Consider the following 13,274-nt stretch of genomic DNA (forward strand, 5'->3'; position numbering starts at 1 on the left):
GACTTTTGGTAGCAAGGGTGTTTCACTCTTCTGTAAGGATTTGCTACTGCCCTGGAGCATTTCCTTCCTGATAAAATTCCAGCTCCCCCTCCCTCCCCTAGAGGCAAGGGACCAGGACACATCACACCTCTGTCATTTAAAAGGTTGACTTGTGAGCCTCCGAAGGAACACCTACTGCATTCTTCCCATATTGAAGTCAGTTAGTCCCTCCCTTTTGTTCTTTACTGATAGACTAGAAAGAAAATCTATGCCAGGTCAACCTCCTCATGCTTTTTTCCCCCCTTTAAAATATCAGATACCTGTATTTCAATGCTACTATCAAGTCTATAATGTAAACGTAATGCCAACCTAAATATAATTCACCTAAGGACTTTTCTTAATACAGAAGCTTGTCATGGTTTAGGTCTAAACTGCATGACAAAACTCTGATACTGCCATAAACTTTTTCTTCTGTCAGATATAGCGAGATAATAACTGAAATCCCTACATACCCAATGGGAAATTTATACGTAATTTTAAACTCAAAAGATTTCTAAACTTACATCCTGAGATAATTTTTAAACCTCATCTTTTAAAAATGAGCAAAGCTTAAGATCTACTGTCCTTTGCTTTCTCTCCACTGACAAGAGCCAAATGCCACATAGGAAGAAAGTTTGCCCCTCTGAAAAATGCTCAGACTAACCTACTAAAACAAAACCACAGGGCTCCTAGGGTAACAGACTGAAAGCTAGGGCAGGGACTTGCATTATTTAATGCATCACAAGCACACACAGGGGTATAAAGTACTACTTTGTATATGATTCCTATGGAAAGAATGTACTAAAAACTCATTTTAAAGAAAAGGAGTCTGAATTTGAGCAACCACAAACACATACCCCTCTGTCTGTTGAACTGACGACCACGAACGCCAGTTCTCAATGTTGGTGGCTGAAGCCTGACACGTCGAAACGGCTTAGGCTGATTACTGCTTGTGTCTGTGAAGAAGTGGAAATGCAGAAAAGAACGTCTGTGTCAAGTAGTTTGTCACTGATAACATTTGTGTGATTTGATATGCGTTAGGCTCTTCAATTTAAAATTATGAAGGTGCACCCTTATTTCATTGACATCTTCTCTGACACAAATAAAAGCCGCAAGACAAGTAAGCTTGGAATTTCTTTCATCACCTGTGCTAGGTGGTAAACTGGTAACTGGCCAATGATTCACTTACTGTCCTTCAACGATTTAATTGAATGTGAAAATGTTTAAATCTGACATCAAGCACAACAGCTGGCAGAACCACCAAACCATCAATAGCTTTGGCACCCTGAAGCACTATTCTTGGCATGGCCTACTCTAGCAACCTGTGGTCAAGTAAAAATTGTCATTAAGACTGAAGAGATCAAAATGTGACCTTGCTCTAAGAGTTCTTATTTTTTGTATCCTGGGTAGCAGCAGTGCATGATGCTGGTCCAGCAAGCTCCCGCACTCAATGAAATAGTATGAAACAACTGTTTCCAGTAATTAACCCGTACCTGCAGATGAACTAGAAGGAGGATCTTGACTAGTTGAAGGAAGATCTGATTCGTCAGATGCTTGAACGGATTCTTCCTCTTGCTGGCTATCTATTTCTAGGCCTGCTTCTGAAGTAATTCTGGAAGAGAAGGAGGGGGAGGAAAAAACATACAAGTGTATTCACACAGCTTCAAGAAGCTCAGGAAAAAAAGCTGCACCTTGGAGCAAAGATTCCTATGCAAATGCCTTTCCCAAGAAACTTTCATGGGTTTTATTGTGTGTCTCCCCATCCCCATCATGAGAGATTTATTTGGCTTTTAGAAACATGACAATGTAATTTCCTTGATATGCAGCTCAACTCCAGATGCATATCCAACATAGCAGCTGTCTGAGAACATCATACAAACTACTTAACAAGAAGAGTCAAAAAACCTAAGATGATGATGGTGTGACGGGGGAAGAATAAAGTGGAGAGGCCACACTGACCGGTTATGGCTAAAGACCACTCACTGGTGTGATACCTAAGTTACTTGCACTCTGCCTTCAAAAGACAAAACCAAACAGCAGTATAGGGCTGGGAAAATCCTCAAGCATTTGATTTAGTTTAAATGCAGCTCACTTTTTAGTATGCATTTCATTTACTCTGATAAAATGTTAGAAGACGATAACTAAAACTCAAACTGTAGGAAAGCTACGTTTGCTACTGGCAACAGACTGACTATCAAGCTAAAGGCCTGTTCTGACCTACAGACTGTTCTGGAACGCAAGATTAGATGGTTTTGTAAGGAAGAAATATGAGACCTTAGCATTAGAATACCCATCCTCTGCTCTATCTCCTCATAGGCAGACTATTGCAGTCCAAGCTGGTGCTTCATCAAGAAAACTGTGTGGCGTATTTAACCTGCAGCAGTAACATTACATTTTCTTATGGCCAAACTTCCCACCTGCTGCCATCAGTAGATAAAAAGTTTAGGTAAATTGTGAGCTACATATCTTTTATTATTATGCAGCCAATAAAAATGAAAAGTAATATACAGCATAAAATGATAACCTATCCCATTTAACATTTGTCATGTATTTGATCACAGAATCAAAGAATGGTTTTTGGTTGCAAGGGACCTTAAAGTTCCAACCCCCCTGCTATAGGCAGGGACATCTCCCACTAATACAAGATACAGCAGTAATTACAAATGTTAAAAATTGTACCTGCAAAGTGGAAGACAAAATCATTATTCTGTCAGATTCTGAAGAACTGCTTATTCCCCTCCCTTGTGGGACAAATTTAGTACCTGCACTGCCTTAACTGAATTACATATGCTTGCTTTGTAATGAGGAGTGATTTTCCCCCATTAACAAACAGGAATGTTTTAGCCTGTATTCTACAAACTCCAGTCCTTCAAAATGGTCCCTTACCATCAGTCTGACTACTGCAGAGCTCTCTGCATTCTGAAAACATACAGAAATGTTTTTTAATTCCTTTTTGGTGACTTATGTTAGCTCTGTTAACTCAGAAGAAAACCTTCCGTTTAGATAAAAAGGTTGGACTGTACTACTTCACAAAATTACTAAATCCTGTTTGAGCTGTTCTTCCTACCAGAACAGAATTGAAAATGAATCACAGGCACACTTGGATGAAAACAAATCGGTAACATTAACATGACATCAAGCCTTAGAGAAGCAAACCACTCATAGTTTACCCTTCCGATTCTGCCTCTGCAAAAACTTCATCCCCATCATCACCCGCTCCAGCCTCCGTGGTGGTGGACAGATTGCCAGTCGATGTCGTAACCATTGGAACAGACTGAGAAGCATGTTCCGAAGCATCAGCGGATGCACTTTCGGTAAAGACTGTCACTGTACAGGAAATGCAGTTTAACAAACACCGAGTTAGTTTGAATTCTCTACAGAAAACCTTTGGAAATCCTAGGCAGGTTGGGAAAGGGGTTACCGGAATACTCCTGACATAGCAATAAGCACTATCATCCAATTCTTTTCTGGAAAGTCAAGGTTTCCAGCTGTTACCTCAGCCTGCAAATTTCTTGCCATTTACCTGGTGCTGCTACTTGTAATGGTGTTGTGGGAACGCTACGACCACCTGATTCTTCCTCATGAGCAAGGAATAGTGGGGTTTCATACATTCCTAAACCTGCAACATGAAGTTTTAATGACAGTTAAAATAGCCAGCTAAAAAATAGATTAATTGCTGCCTTCCCTCTGTATACTTGATGAAATCAAGTGATTTATACTCAAATAACAGATTTCTGTTACTTTAAGTTGTTTTGACTAACAGTCAGAGCTAATTATAATTTATTGAGAGATAAAACCTTGATGAAAGTACTACTCTTTGTTGTAGTTGTACACCCATTATTTATGCCATTATTTTGCTGCGAGCTTTCTTCACAGAACAGCATACTGATCCATGCTGGCAGAGATGCAGGGGAAAGGCCTGATTTAGGACAACGACAATATAGCCAAATTGCCTGGCCATCTCTCAGCAGGTAAGAATACAACCCAAAGATTCCTTTGTATTTGCTCTTTCTCCCTATTCCTTTGCTATAGGAAAGCTATAAACAACAGTAAAATTAAAGTTAAAGGACATTTCTTCGATACTTCATTTCTCCTTAAAATAAATTTATTCTTCTTGGCAGGCAATTTGCCCTACATAAAGTATCAACTTCTCTGTTTTGCTACCCTGTGGCTTCCACCCACAGAAGCATTCTACTTTTTAAGCCAGAGTACAAGTGAAAATGTAACAGCTCGAAGGAAAAACCTTTTCGTTTTTATTAGTCTCTCTCTGCTGACAATTATTTAAGAGTCGCAGGTCTCCACACTTCAACAAGTCCCCAAGCATTTGACAGACTGCATTATTTGGTTTTGACTAACAACTAGGAAAGAAAGTACAGGAATGGTTTACCTCCTTGTGATGCAAGCTGACCAAGATCAGAGTGACTTGAGCTAGTTTGTGGCATATCTTCAGGGGGTCCAAATCTGAACCTGGGAACTCCAGCGACCTGCGGGGAGCTATCAAAAAAAAAAAAATAGACATCTAGAATTCTGCAAGTTTTCCAGTGACCGCGGGAGGAGGGAGTGAGAACTTTCTGACCAAACCAAAGGAATAAATTATGCGGGAGACAAAATGAATTAATACTGAGCAAAAAAACCACATAAACTGCTGCTAATTAAATAGCTTTCAGTTCATCAGACTTCTTTGGACTGCATCTGAAACCAGCAGAACAGCCCAGAAGAGAATATTTGTTACTTATTCATCCTGTGAATTTTCACAATTATAAGTGGATCGCTGAATGTGTCCAGAACCATCCCAAAACCAAAACTGGAGATAACTTCTACTTTTATTGGTAATATATTTTTTTTTTTTTGGGGGGGGGGGAAGAAAAGGGAAAGAAAATTAAACAGATGAATCTATTTTTTCGTTTATCTCTTAAATCAGTAAGTTACACTATATTGGAGATTATTTACCTCTTAACTTGCTGATAATTTTTATGATATGCAATTCAAACCATGATTACTTATTTGTAGATACAATCATCCACCATGCTGCTTAGCACATTTTAGCAGGTTACTCCAATCACAAGCTCATTTCATGTGAATTTATTTTCATCCCAATGAAAGCCAGAAAGGAATAGATGCCTTCCCCCTGTCCTTTACATCTACTTACTGAATGGCTTCTGCAAAGCCATCTGTACGATGTGGAACTACAAGAGTTGGTGTGCTTGGAACTGTTCTGTCCTCATCATCAAAGAAGTGTTGCTGCTGGAAAAACACAGAGTGATTAGAGAGCCATGAACACATTTCCAGTTTCTACCAAGCCAAGTTAAAAATTGGTTTGCTTTCTCCACATAGCCCAGCAAAACAAAGACAGATTTAGCTCTAACAAAATTCTTGCCCAGTTTCAGACATCTAAATCCGAGCAAGTTGCACAGATTGCCTTTACAGATGATAAAAAATCCCAAACCAATCCAAAATAAACCCAGAAGTACGAGAACAACATTGAGGGACTGGAGTGTGTCTGGAGGAGGGCAACAGAGCTGGGGAAGGGTCCGGGAACAAGGCTTGTGAAGAACCTCATCCTTCATGAGGCATTCTCTTCATGTTTCTGTCTTACTCCTCTGTTTATCAAACCTTTCTCTCCAAAGAATTCATAAGGTCCCTCCCAAGTGCTCAGTACTGTCCAGGCAAATGGCAGCAGGTACTAAGGCCAGGCCCAAGCAGAAACCGAGTGGCAGCTAAATGCAAGCCAAGTAGAACCAAAAAATCTGAACTGATGCCTTTGATCTCTGAAAAGATACTTTTCCATCAGTTTATCTCTCCCCACCTCAATGAACTTGCATTCATTCTGTTAAATACAGCTGAAGTTGAATAAAGGGTTCAAAATTAGCTGAAGGAGACAGGCAGAAAGCATAAATGAGCCTCGTTCCTTTAGGATGAGGCTGAAAACATTTTATTACCTTTCCTAGCAACACATCCACTTTTAAAGAGTGATTCTAAAACCAATTAATTAGAACTACCTTAGACAAAATCAATTCAACCCCCTTTGAAGCCACTTTGCTTCCTGGGATTTTTCGAGTATTTGCTTCCATTAATACAGAAAATTAACAGGACTAAGGTGATAGAATCACATAGTCCCACCCTGGAAGTCAGCAGCCAGGCTTTGCTACAAAACAAAATAAACCCCAAGAGCTATGAATGTTCCCTCAATGCAGGTTTTTAAGTAGTAGTAGAATTTCAGATACTGACCATCCCACCTATACCAGGAGTGAGCTGAAGTCCACGCCCCACTGACTGTCTTCGAGTCATCTGGATTCGCTTTATAGTAAAGACAAAATGAAGTAGCGTGAATGCTTCCCTGGAATTCTAGTAACATGCAGTTGTGCAATCAGGTAAGTGACACTACTAGTTCATTTAGCTTTTTACTCGGGACAGAAAACTTGAACACAAAAATATTGCATCCCTAACTCTCAGATATGTTAATGATAAAGGATAAATTTAGTCAAGGTACTTTAGCAAGATTCATGTAGTGATGCTTGCATTTACAAAATAGATAGGAATACGTCAAAGCATGATCATGGGTCAGGCACTGACTGTGAAAGGTTTAACTTAGAAAATGAACGGCAACATTCCCTGATCTGCTCATCTGCCCTGGGACAGAGATTAATAAAACCTGCCGCTGATGTGTGTGAGGAACAGCCTGTTCAGGAATCTCTTTTGCAGTGGAAACAGCAGCAGTCACTGACACAACACTGATCTAATAATTTCAAGGTAAAAATCCACCACGAGTCCCTTACTGCCTTTCATGTAGCTGGTAGAAAGCTGGTACATGTAGCTTTCATGTAGCTGGTAGACGAAGGGCAATGGCTATAAACTGGAGAGGGGCAGATTTAGACTAGACAGAAGGAAGAATTTCTTCACGATGAGAGTGGTGAAGCCCTGGCCCAGAGAAGCTGTGGCTACCCCATCCCTGGAGGTGTTCAAGGCCAGGTTGGATGATCCAGTGGGAGGTGTCCCTGCCCATGGCAGGGGGTTGGAACTGGATGGGCTTTAAGGTCCCTTCCAACCCAAAGTATTCTATGATTCTATGTTTCCTGTCCAGCTATAATCTATAGGACAAGACACGTTAAGTCAGCTTGCTCAGCTATTCAGGATGCTAAATAGATGTCATCTACTTCTATGAAAGGCACAGTACTTTGGTTTTACTTAGAAGAAATCATATAGTAACTTTTAGGAAGCCTTCTGAACCGCTGGAGATAGTTTATACCTGCACTGGGGGACCCAGTTCTTGGGGAGGAGCATGAATAGTGAGTCGGGGGGGCAGTGGATGCGGCGGTCTGCGTGGGGACTGAGGGGGCCGGGGGGGCTGTCTCTCTGAGGCAGACGATGGCTGCTGTTCTCTTGAACTTTCATGAGGAAAGGTGGATTCTGCAGCACTTGTGGTCCCTTCTCCTAAAACATACAGAAGTAGAGAGGAGTAAACCCATATCCTGCAAATGGGGTTGAAAACAATCTACATAAAAGGGTCTTTAAAACTTTTTGCCTTATATCCTTTTAAGTGCGTATTTAAACACATGCAAAACAGCTTTTACATTTTACCCCCATACAGACATAGACTTGGAAGAAAAATGGAATAACCATACCACTGTTTTGAGAATCTGCTGCCCTCTGGTTGCTTTCGCCTCCTCCCATGCTTTCCTCTGTTTCTGTTCCAGGGTCTGTACCATCAGCACCCTAAATAAACCCATAAACACCCCATAAACATGACTTGGCACTAAACAACCAATAGGCTGTAAAGAGAACATAAAAGCAGTACAGAAGCGTTCAGGAGGTAAAATATACAAAAATCTTAAAATATTTCTGTAAATATCTAAAAAATCAGGTAAATGTGTAAACCTGTATGAAATTTGAGGAGTGTTGCATATCTGTACATACACAAATGTGAATAGCATAGCCTCCATCATTTAATAACAATAGACAGTGAACAGCCAGCATTTGAAGAAACTGCCTGACTAGCTTTGCAGCTACAGTACTTGCTGCTGGCTCCTGTACTTCACATTTTTGTTCAGCCCCCTTAAACGTTCAAAGTTGATTGTTCTTGTGAAAACACCAGTTGTAACAGAAATTACTATCACCTACTCCCAGCCTCAGTTTGCTGGGATGAATTCAAACTAGGAGTTTCTCTTCCAAGTATTCCAATCTGTGCAGATGCATTACAGCATTGATTTACTCCAAGAAATTTAACAGGCAATAAGAAAAGGTACAAATCTCACCTCAGCATCATCTGCTTCGTATCCATCATTACCATCAGCACTACCTGTTCCTTCATTACTGTCATCACCTTCATCTCCCATCCCCGTGTCTTCATCGTCATCCTCATCTTCTTCTTCCTCATCCTCATAGTCCTATGATCAGACAGTAGAAAAGCCTTAAGGAAGTGTGGAAGGGCAGTGGAATAATTTCCAGTCTGGAAGCAGTACCCACGAAGTGGGATACAGATCACCTTTGTCTGTGGATCTCCTCCTGAAGACGTTCAGCATTTATTATCCGTGAAGTACACATATGTATTTTTCTACTGCCGTAGTAGGTTGAGCTTGGCTGCCTGCCTGCCACCTGCCCAGCCACACTCTCAATCTCTATTCAACAGGATAAGGGTAGAAAATAAGATGGGAAAGACTGAGGGTCAGGATAAAGAGAGGTAGGTCACTTACCTGTTACCATTACGAGAAAGCAGACTTAACGTGGGGAAAGCTAGTTTGATTTGTTGCCAATTAAAAATAGAGTTGAATGGTAAGAAACAAAGACAAAAACTAGAACATCTTTCCCTGCCTCCTCCTTCCCAGGCTCAACTTCACTTCCCCATTCCCAACTCCTCTTCTTCCTCCTGCACTGCAAAGTAGGCAAGGAATGGGGAGTTGTGGTGAGTTTGTATCAGTTTCTCTCAGCTACTCCTTCCTCCTCACACTTTTTCCCCAACTCCAGTATGGGTCCTCTCCACAGACTGCAGTCCTTTGAGAACTACACCAGCAATGAGTCTTTCCCACTGAAGGGCTGCTGGCCACCAGGATAAACCTGCACTGGCTCCTCTCCATGGGATACAGTTCCTGGCAGCAGGGCCTATTCCTCCCTGGGCTGCAGTTCCTTCAGGGTCTCTTCCATGGGCTACAAGGAATAGCTGTTTCTATAAGAAACAGCTGATGGACTCATGCATCCTGCAGTGCAGCCACTCCAGAGCCAGCTGGATTAGGCTGTGTCTGACACGGGGCAGCCCCCAGCCTTGTATGTTGACAGAATCTTGAGTTACTATGGAATTGTATGACTTCAAAAAAAAAAAAAATCAAACTGAATTAGTATGTATCTTTGAAACAGTGCAGGCTATTTACACAGTCACAAAATATTTTGATTACATTAGTCTTGCCAGGTGAGCTTTACATGTGATCAAAGACAAAAATCATAAATAAAGTAATTCCATGATACACATACTTCCTGCTCGCCTTCGTTTTCTTCATCATCATCATCTTCATCATCACTATCAATTACAATGACATCATCTCTTTTGGATTGACCGTCCTGAGATGAACAAGTATTTTGCTGATCTGACTGAAGAGGTCCAAGATCTATTGGGATAGACTGGGAAGTTTCTTCACTATCCTCCATGGGAGTGTACTCTCCCTGGGTAACGCCCTGTCAAAGGTAAAAGGAAATTACCAGCAGGAACGCAATGAAATGCAGCAAATCGAATACTTAAAACACCTGTCAGGGAAGTGGCCTTTCTGTTACTGCAGTCCTAGCTCTCAACTTCAACCAAACTAAGCTAAGGAACAACCATCTCCCTTCTAAACATGAATTCTAAGCTGCTGTTTTAGAATTCTCTGGTCTAGAGGAACAGTAATGCAATTCCCATGATAGTCAGATGCAGAGCTAGCATACAGTTCTCTTTCCATTCAGCCCCCATGTATATTCAAAACATGTGAACTGAACCTGAAAAGCATGAATCCAACTGTTCAGAAAATAAAGGTGCATCAAGAAGTTCCCCACAACCTCTTTTTCCCTCCTCCCAAAACATCAGGACTCTTCCATGTACATTTTGCAGCATTTAAGACTTTGCGTTTAGATGTGCAACTACATTCTGGGATTTTCTGAACAACACACCACTTGAATGTTGCAAATGGTTATCTAGCAGCAGAATTCAAATAATCACATTGAATACAAGAACTGTTAATTAAAAGTTTAAATATACCTGGGGAACAGAAAGCATACAGCTAGTATTTAATGTTTGTAACTCCTTTAAAGCACGTGAGGGGCACAAGGGAAAAATGACTTATGACTCAGTACCTACCACTGCTTAAAGAAACAGATTCCACATCTCAACACAAGGTTTTGCTAAGTTTGTGAATTATCACAACACTTTTGCTTATTTCAGAAGTGAAAGGAGATTCATAGTTTTCACTTATATTTGGCTTTCTTAACACAGCTCCAACAGGCATTTTACAAAACTAGAACAAACCCAACTTTCTTCCTTTGTTTAGCACATTGTGATCCATCTAACACTACGCTCGCTTAAGGATTTGTCAGAATTTTCAGTAAAAGGAAGCCAGAAGCCAACAAGAAGTACTCCGCAGGAGCAAAGAACTGAAAACTCAAACTCCAAGTAAATAAGTCGGCCTTTACACTTATTTAACCTCTAAATTTCAGTTTCAATACGTAGACCTGGGGTTAAGGATACTAGGATTTCTAAAAGTAACACATCAAATTAAAAGTCAAACCCACAAACCTTCATTAACACCCTGAATTTAACTTGCACAGGTATGTGCAGAGGGCAATAAGAACTGAGTACCTAGACTTGAATACAAGACTAAACTTTAAATGGTTGTAAGTGGTTTCCAGTGGAAATCTGCAGGATCTGATTTGAGATTTCATTTCTAAAAATACTGAGAGTTTGATACAAAAAAAGATAGCTATTTCTGATAAGTTGAAGGGTTTTTCCTTTTCAAAAATGCTTACTTCTCCAATTGAGTCTTGAGAGTCTTGATTGTAAGTCTGAGCTTCCACCTCACCATCAGTGCTCTCTTCTGCTGTCACTTCCTCCTGAAAGAATATATTTTACTCATTTAAAACACAGTTAGCCCCAAAGTTTGGATCTCTAAGATGTTTCGAATTTTTTTTTAAATTTTTAAAAAAATTACCTTTTCCCATAAAGTTTATGGCAACACTTTGTTCCCCTTCTGCTATCACTCTTCAGCTCTGCTTTTATCTAGCACCCCAGATTTCTCTGCACTGAAAAATTACATTATCTCTCATCCAATCCACTGGACCTCAGTGTTTCAGTCTTTTCAGGACCAAAGAACCCTCAAGGTTTCCCATTCCACCACCCTCCTCTCAGCTAATGAAGGGACAACATTCTTGTACAACCTTGCCCTTTTCAGTTACATGACACTGTAGAGTTGTACAGTTAATAAGACATCTCCAACTTCCTTATCCTTTGCCTTTTTTGTGAGTTGCCCGCTGTGAGGTTCTGTCTCAATTTCATTCCTTCTAAACAGGACATCCCAGTTCCCTCAAAACAGTATTTTATATGCATCGCCTGTAAGCTTTTCCATGAAATTCATCTTTGCTTCCCTGGCATATCCTCAAATGCACTGCATTTTATTCCAGAGTAAATGTAGATAATGACCTGCCAGACCACATCGGAAAGTGTTTTAACTTCTTCCTCCTCAATGCGAGAATACAGCCCTCTCTCTTCCATCCTACAGATTATTACGATTTCCATCAGTCACTGCAACTGGTAAAACCCCTGCCTTTTATGATACCCAAACCTAACTGCTTCCTCCCTTTTCAGATCAAAAAATCACATTAAGAATTATCTGACTTGCTGTGAAGTAATACACTCCTTTCCACTCAAAATCTTTCAAAGGGACAGATTAAGCACTAGCATGTTATGTTCTTACAAACCTCAGGTCCAACTCTCTGTATGCTTCTCAGTTTCTTTGGAAGCGGTACATCCACTGTTTCCTCTGGAATTTGGTCTGAGTTTTCCACAGTGTTATCCTCCTCTTCCTCTCGTGGGCGTTTAGACAGTGAAGAACTTGGGGTAGCTGAAACTTAAAAAGAGCATCTCTGTTATTTTCAGAGCAAACAATGCACAAAACAGAAAATCAAGAGGTTTGGTATTTTACTCTGGAAGACCACCTCTGTTTCTGCACTGAGTGATAACAAGTAGAATCAGACATAATTGTTTGTGCTGTTTCCCAGGACATGTAAACACTAGCCCCTTCGCTCAAGAGCCCCGTGTTCTCAGACACATATTCAGGACCTGACTGAACCCAAACATAAGTCTCAGGGTACCATTAACCTATTTTTTCCAACATCTTTGCTTCTGACAAGTTCACGCACAAGTTTAAGAGTATCAGCCAGGATACACAAAAGAAGTTTACAGAAGTGTATTTTGGGGAAAAAACTTTCTACACCAAAATCTCACACAGATGAACAGATGTGCAACAGTGCATCACAGCGAGTAGCTCTAGTGTTAATCTCTGTATTGTATGTTCCAGTTTAAGAAGCTTGCTCCTGACTCCTAAAATTAACCTTACTCCAACAGCACCTTGGATACAGGTATTAAACTTAATGTATTAAACCCCAAAGCTGCTCTTGTAAAATAAACACATGAGTTTTTATTTCCTTTTTTAAGGAATGCAGTCACAACAGCATTTCAGAGGTGCCGTTTATGAAGGTTCAAGGAAGGAGTCCAACATCAGAAGTCTGTAAAACATGTAATGAACTAAGGGAAAAAAAAAACCCAGAGCAAATTCTTTTGCCGAAGTTAGGCCTGGTTTGACAAAGGTTCAAGTGGAGCTACTTAATAGCAGCTATTCAAAGAGGTAGGGCTATAAAACAAAACCAACCTGTGCCAAACACTGCTGTGGAAGTGGAAGGCCTCTCTATTTGAGAACTCTGCACAACCTCTACGATGGTAGGGGAGGGCTCCTGATTTGCAGGCTCAATCTGAGGGTGACTTTGCTGAGTGGGCTGCACAAAAGCAGTTGCTTGAGTCTGTTGCTGAACAGTCAAGATGGGCTGAGACAGTGACGTCTGAACATTAGGACTGGTGGAACGCACAGACCCGCTGGTGCTTCCAAAGAGGGGAACGTGCTCCACAGGTCCTTCTGACTGCATAGCTGAAAGGCAAACAGCAACACGTTCAGCTACCAGGTACAGTTCACATTCTCATTTCCGAATGCCCTCAATAAGTAGGTTTTTGCAGATGGAGTTAACACTGC

At 40.7% G+C, this 13,274-nt stretch overlaps 1 protein-coding gene across 2 annotated transcripts in view; it reads right to left on the reverse strand.

Moving 5' to 3' along the window:
• The window catches only part of TPR (translocated promoter region, nuclear basket protein), a 46,293-nt gene that overhangs the window by 263 nt on the left and 32,756 nt on the right, over nucleotides 1–13,274 (reverse strand). The window contains exons 37-50 of one of the 2 annotated variants that reach the window (XM_069862342.1): nucleotides 12,900–13,172; nucleotides 11,950–12,098; nucleotides 11,002–11,085; nucleotides 9,481–9,681; nucleotides 8,271–8,402; nucleotides 7,641–7,731; nucleotides 7,265–7,449; nucleotides 6,247–6,315; nucleotides 5,168–5,259; nucleotides 4,406–4,512; nucleotides 3,542–3,637; nucleotides 3,189–3,345; nucleotides 1,512–1,630; nucleotides 876–974 (exon numbers count right to left, since the gene is read on the reverse strand). In XM_069862342.1, coding sequence (XP_069718443.1) covers nucleotides 876–974; nucleotides 1,512–1,630; nucleotides 3,189–3,345; nucleotides 3,542–3,637; nucleotides 4,406–4,512; nucleotides 5,168–5,259; nucleotides 6,247–6,315; nucleotides 7,265–7,449; nucleotides 7,641–7,731; nucleotides 8,271–8,402; nucleotides 9,481–9,681; nucleotides 11,002–11,085; nucleotides 11,950–12,098; nucleotides 12,900–13,172 — 1,854 coding nt within the window. Of the gene's footprint in view, nucleotides 1–875; nucleotides 975–1,511; nucleotides 1,631–3,188; nucleotides 3,346–3,541; nucleotides 3,638–4,405; nucleotides 4,513–5,167; nucleotides 5,263–6,246; nucleotides 6,316–7,264; nucleotides 7,450–7,640; nucleotides 7,732–8,270; nucleotides 8,403–9,480; nucleotides 9,682–11,001; nucleotides 11,086–11,949; nucleotides 12,099–12,899; nucleotides 13,173–13,274 lie in introns of both variants that reach the window. The other variant, XM_069862341.1, reaches the window with a different exon arrangement.

The sequence above is a fragment of the Phaenicophaeus curvirostris genome, chromosome 8 (genome assembly GCF_032191515.1).
Source record: "Phaenicophaeus curvirostris isolate KB17595 chromosome 8, BPBGC_Pcur_1.0, whole genome shotgun sequence".
Classification (NCBI taxonomy): domain Eukaryota; kingdom Metazoa; phylum Chordata; class Aves; order Cuculiformes; family Cuculidae; genus Phaenicophaeus; species Phaenicophaeus curvirostris.